The sequence below is a fragment of the Hylaeus volcanicus genome, chromosome 7, assembly GCF_026283585.1.
Source record: "Hylaeus volcanicus isolate JK05 chromosome 7, UHH_iyHylVolc1.0_haploid, whole genome shotgun sequence".
NCBI lineage: Eukaryota > Metazoa > Arthropoda > Insecta > Hymenoptera > Colletidae > Hylaeus > Hylaeus volcanicus.
Window position 1 is genome coordinate 7,808,302 of NC_071982.1, and position 5,920 is coordinate 7,814,221.

Here is a 5,920-nt window from a genome sequence, read left to right on the forward strand (position 1 = left end):
CTTCGTGTTAGTAAACAACTAATTTGCCTGCATTACGGTTACTTTATCTCAATTAAAAAATTATTTATATATATATATATTAGATTCACGATTGTCGAAATTTGAAATTCAAAATTGGAAGAAATTAAAAAATCGTAGATCGTACAGCAGGTTAATTAAAGCACGATTAGTTTCAAATTCGCTACATCGTGTTAGTAAAAAACTAATTTGCCTGCATTACGGTTACTTTATCTTAATTAAAAAATTATTTATATATATATATATATTAGATTCACGATTGTCGAAATTTGAAATTCAAAATTGGAAGAAATTAAAAAATCGTAGATCGTACAGCAGGTTACTTGAAGCACGATTAGTTTTAAATTCGCTACATCGTGTTAGTAAACAACTAATTTGCCCGTATTACGGTTACTTTATCTTAATTAAAAAGTAAATTCTAACCGTGGCACAGTACGCGCCGCTATTCCACGTCTGAATTTACGTCTGGAGTTTAATCTGCCTGAAATATGGTCGAAACTTTTAAAGGGAAACGCACGCATAAATTTCCTACGTACGCGTAAACAACAATTGCTCCGAAAATAAATTCCAGAACACCATCCCTACAATCTCCAGCGTTATCTTTTCCGAAACTGAGCTAAACGACAATTTATTCATAAATGTCGTAGCTACTCGATGCCTGGCATCGCGAGGTGTATTTTCATTGTGGTCGAACATAACGCGAGTGTTATTTTTAAACGGTACGAAAAAGGAAGTACTCACCATTGCGACGATTAGATCGAAATGTACACCGATGTACGAAACACGTGCACCGCAGTTAAAACGATTGGCTTTCGAGCTTCATGTCACGTGCGTGAACCGCTGCCGAAGAGCACATTCGATACAACGTTCGCGTACGCTGGTCTCCGGGCAACTGACTGTGCCTCGCGAGGCGTGCTAATAACAACCCGTTGCCTGCGCGTGTCGCGTGCGCGTCGCGCACCGCAGGAGATTCTCCCGTAAGAGTCAGACACGGCTCGCTTCATCCGGTACGGATAACAAAATAATTCCGATCGTTTAAAAACGTAGCAAAATGAACAGCGTAGTTAAATTAACGGTAACGATAGCGGTGACTTGAAAAATGTCACATTCCATTCTTCTGACTCGTTTCATTTAAAACTCTGTGCACCGCAGGAGATTCTCCCGCAAGAGTCAGACACGGCTCGCTTCGTCCGGTACGCATAACAAAGTCCGATAAAAGGCTTCAAAAAAGTAAAAAAATTACGCCAAGTACATGAAAAAGTGGAGGACTCGAGGAGTTGTCATTGAAAAATAGATGATCCCCATAAAAAAGAAAACAAGAAAATAGAAAAAGATGTGAAATCGAAATAAGCTTGGCAGATGATTTGCCTAGATTTCCGCGGCCTGGAAGTCAAATGCTTGGCGTGGCCAAGAATTATTCATTTATCTGGAATTATTTTGTTATCCGTACCGGATGAAGCGATTCCAATCGTTTAAAAACGTAGCAAAATGAACAGCGTAGTTAAATTAACGGTAACGATAGCGGTGACTTGAAAAATGTCACATTCCATTCTTCTGACTCGTTTCATTTAAAAACTCTGCCGCTCGAAAGGCCTCGGACGGTAGGAATAGAAAGACTTTTGGAAAGAGCATTCCTGAATAGGAAGTTGATGATTCACGGTACTTCTAGAAGGTCTTTAAAAAAAAGCTACACCCATTAATTAAAGCGGCCTTATTCCAGACTAAATTGCCTCATCTGTTTTAATTGCGATGCGTCGGTGCTCCCAGTTTTCGGCAATTATCGCGGCGCCTGTGTTTCCTCCTATTATTTCGCAACGGTGTACTCGTACACGATTTGTAAGTAGAGCATGATTAATAACATTCTTAAACCCCGGTACATCGTTGTCTTTTAGGCGACTCCTCGTCGCGACACGGTAACAGTTGCCTATCGCAGGTGGCGGTCATCATTTTTCCTCCTTTCTTTCAAAGTTTCGTCGTCGCTTATAAATTATCGTGTTTCGGTTCAAACTAAGCCGCAAACAAACCTGCACATACGCGATCGAATCCGTCGCGCCTCGAGCATGCTGTACGACGATCTAACGCGCTCGCGTTCGTCGTAAGTAGCGGAGTGCTCATTATTTTTTATTTTTATTTTTTTATTTTTTCTTTCTTCTCCCTGCGCGACAAGGAACGCGTGCCATCGTCAACGCCGCGAAGTCGTCGACTGTCTCGCGAGCAGACGGTGATGCGATCTCGCTGTCCACGACCAGTGGGAACATGAAATCGAAACTCGGTCGTTTTTCCAATAACAGCACCCGTAAATTCGTCCACGTGCCGCAGACTTCCAAACCTGGCCATCCGTACGTCGGGTCGTCGAAATTGATTCCGCACCGCAATGAGCCAGCCGACAGCAGCGCATCATCCATCAGGTTGTTCGCCACCAGCTGTCACCTCTCTAACCTAATCGTCGTGCCGCGACCGGGAACGTTTAACCGCGACGTTGTCGTCCTCTTCTAAATCGTAATCACCGTCGAGATTCTTTGCGGATCCTCGAGTAGAATACCATTCCTGGATTACTCGCCAGCCATTCCTCGATTAATCGACACCCCTCTTTCTCGCACCATGTTTTTGCATTTTGGTAATTTGGGAACTTTTGATGCGATCGGGTAAGGGTTAGATAAAGTATCGCGTTCAATCTCTTCCTCGATAAGGGTAAATTTTAAGATAAATATAGTTGTTGAGTTAAAAGAACTGAAAAATATTTTCACCGAAGCGATTACTTTTTCAGCATATCTGGTTCATCGGTCAGTCGTCATATATTAATGGAGAATGTTTTTTAGTAGTGGAACAATATTATTGAAATACAGTTCGCGAACTGGAGTAAACGGATTTCTTTCAATGTAGATAATAATTTGTTAATTGTACAAGGGTGCTCAACACCGGTTTCGATGATTTTTAGTCGAAAGTGTTTTATGAATATCTAAACAAAAATATATACAGGAAAAGTTGTTTAGAATAATGTATTTGATAACAAATAGCTGATATTTCAAAATCATCGAAATCGGTTTACCACTACCGGTGCTCGAAATTCAATTCTGATTGCACAGAACCGTCCAGAATCGCTTTAATTTCAATTAAAACGAAAAAGACGTGATTTTTATCAATTTTTTGATATTTCAAGCCCCTTAATAGACCCATAGGGTACGAATATTTCTGAGACTGACTGTATGTACGAGCTCATTTTTCTCTGTGAAAATATAGAAAACATCGAATCTGATGGTGCCGTACAGAAAGGTGCGATGTCGAATTCTGTGAACAGGCCAGCCCCCGTGACTCAGAGGAACAAAGTCCCGTTGGCTCAATCGGCGCGCAATGCGACTCATGTTTGTATCGACTGCTTCCTTCCACATCTGTACTCGCCATTAATTTCATAATGATTCTCACAATTTCGTAACGATTCTGTGTACAGGGGGATCCTGCAAACCCAACCGGAGAAGATGCTTCCGGTGTCACGAAATCGCAGATCGGTTCCGCTCGTCGTTCACTCGCGAAACCGTCGGTCAGTCCCACTGGCTACAAGCGGCCAATGTCCGCAGCCGCAGGATCCGCGATGAAGCTCGAGAATCAATACGCGATAAAAAAGAAACGGTACCAGTTGATCAAGAAGGACTTGATGGACAAACAGGTAACTATTCCCCAAGTTCCTTCTTGACGTACTTTTAACCCTTTGCACTCGAGAGGTTACTCTCAGTCACCACTATGCTCCTTTAGGTTACCTTTAGGTTTAATTTCGTTGAAACTGAAAGTGTCAATAAAATGATTGTCGTCGAGGCAAAGGGAAATCTCAAATTAGAGATCTCATTGTCGAAGTCAATCTAAGCTTAGCATTCGTGACAATAGAATGCTAAGAAAGCATCTCGAGTTGCTGATAGATACCAGAAAAGAAGACCTCGAGTGCAAACGGTTAATTTCCCTTGGAGCCACTGAAAGGAACGTTCATCCTACGTTAATCGAACGCTAAAGAGTAGAGTAGAGTAGATCGAACAGTAGAGCAGTGCGTAGAGTAGCCGACTACCACGCTGAGAACTCGGGTTTTCGAATCCCGGCCGGTCCGTCCCGATTTTTCATGGTTGGATCAAGGCTGGCTAAAAACTATAAGGAATGGAAAAGCCTGAGGGGAAAAAATTAGAATAATTCAGTGCAGTAGCAAATAAGGGGAGCGAATAGAGTACCAGTACCTCCTCAAGCTCGCCTTAAAACGCAATACAAAACAAAACAAAAAAATCCTCCGCAGAAAGTAGCTCAAGATCTGTACAACCACATGAGCCAGCTGCGCGAGCAGGTGATCGCCAGCGGTGCGAAGGATCCTGGGAAGCTGGAGGACCTGAAGGTCGAGATCGGAGGGCCCAAGCAGCAGCTGACGATCATCGAGCCAGTCGCGGAGAACGAGCAGCCGGAGAGCTGCGTGGAGAACATGGCCGTCTGCGAGGAGTTCGTCGACAACCTGCATCGTCAGCTGCAGGAGATCCCGAGGAAGTCGCAGAGCTTGTGTAGGGAGCTGCTGAACAAGCAGTCGGAGTTCGTCGCCTTCGTGGACTCTCGATTGAAAGCCAGCGTCGAGGAGAACGAGGAGGGAAACTCGTTGGTACAGGTCGAGGCGCAACTGGAAGTCCACAGGAAGGATTACGAGAGCTTGCAGGTAGGTAATTTATTTACTTCGCGAAGTGTGATACACGCGAAGCCCTGATGCAATCGATCATATCGCAGGCGTGCATGGAAGACATTAAAGAGATGGAAACGAAGACCGTGGAGGAGATACTGAAGAACGTGAGGAACATGGTGGAGGAGTTCGAGGACCAGCGAACGAAGCTGAGGGAGTTGAAGGGCGTGGGAGGGCAAAGGGAGTTGCAGTCGCAGTTGAACGCCACCCTGGAGGAACTGCAGGCCGAGCGAGAGAGGAGCAATCAGAACAAGGAGCGTCTGCGACAAACGGAAGTCCAGTTGCAAAAGGCGCGAGCCAAGATACGAGAGCTGGAGGCGCACGTGGCCAACGACGAGGGAAAGATCCAGATGCTGCAGGCGAACGTGAAGAACCTGGAGAACCAGGTCAGACAGAAGGAACAGTCGGTGGATATGAAAATGAAGGAGATGCAGAGAACGATCAAGAACAGCGAGGCCCTCGTCTTCAAGGTCGAGAAACAGCGGGACAGCTACGAGTCACGGTTGCACTTTCCGTTTTTAATGTTTTTCCTCTTATCTGGAACACTTGTTTCCCCCCTTTTTTGTGACCTGGAATGATTTTAGATTGGTGGAGTTGAAGGAGAAGATGAGCAGCAAAGAAAACGAGACGATGAACAAGATCAAAGAGCTGTCCGAGAAGCTGGACGCGGTTACGGCTGAAGTTGCAGCCGAGAGCGAGAAAAGGTGAGGGTGATTTACGGTTTTTTTGTAGTAAAGGGTTGATCGACTCGAGAGTCCTACTTTTAATAGGCAGGAAGCCGAGGAGGCGCTCAGCGAACTGGAGGAACGGTACAAACAACTGGAAGAGAAGAGCAACCAGTTCTGCGAACTCGCGGAGAGGAATAAAGACTTTACCATCACGGGTAATACGAACGATAAGGAATTTTTCGAAGCAGTTGTGTACGTTAAAGCTTCGAGTGCCAAGGAACGTTAGAGAATGAATTTTGCTCTACGAAAATTACGTCAATATCTAATATATTTGATTTCAAACGCCAAAAAACCCATCCACGGATTGTGCCTGTAAGAGCATAATTGTACGTGAACGGTTATTTCAAAAGGATATGTCTAATACAATTATGAATAAAGAAATAATAACTGAAAAGATTCATTTTAGCAGACAATAAATCATGTTACAGACAAGATTCAAGTTCAAAGTTTTGTGAAAATATTGTCTCTATACGAA

The 5,920-nt window shown here is 44.0% G+C and overlaps 2 protein-coding genes across 8 annotated transcripts in view; one reads left to right on the forward strand and one right to left on the reverse strand.

Annotated features, from left to right (window-relative positions):
- Positions 1-1,418, reverse strand: part of LOC128880496 (spondin-1) — a 28,858-nt gene extending 27,440 nt beyond the window's left edge. For 6 of the 7 annotated variants that reach the window (XR_008457834.1, XM_054130659.1, XM_054130658.1 and 3 more), the window contains exon 1: positions 760-1,418. Coding sequence is in view for 6 of the 7 variants with exons in the window: in XM_054130659.1 (XP_053986634.1) it covers positions 760-762 (3 nt within the window). In the remaining variant the exon portion in view is untranslated. The remainder of the gene's footprint in view (positions 1-759) is intronic. The other variant, XM_054130660.1, reaches the window with a different exon arrangement.
- Positions 1,419-3,296: 1,878 nt separating this feature from the next.
- The window catches only part of LOC128879926 (interaptin), a 5,890-nt gene continuing 3,266 nt past the window's right edge, over positions 3,297-5,920 (forward strand). The window contains exons 1-6 of the mRNA XM_054129499.1: positions 3,297-3,380; positions 3,467-3,682; positions 4,292-4,696; positions 4,765-5,219; positions 5,302-5,421; positions 5,488-5,600. Coding sequence (XP_053985474.1) covers positions 3,297-3,380; positions 3,467-3,682; positions 4,292-4,696; positions 4,765-5,219; positions 5,302-5,421; positions 5,488-5,600 — 1,393 coding nt within the window. The remainder of the gene's footprint in view (positions 3,381-3,466; positions 3,683-4,291; positions 4,697-4,764; positions 5,220-5,301; positions 5,422-5,487; positions 5,601-5,920) is intronic.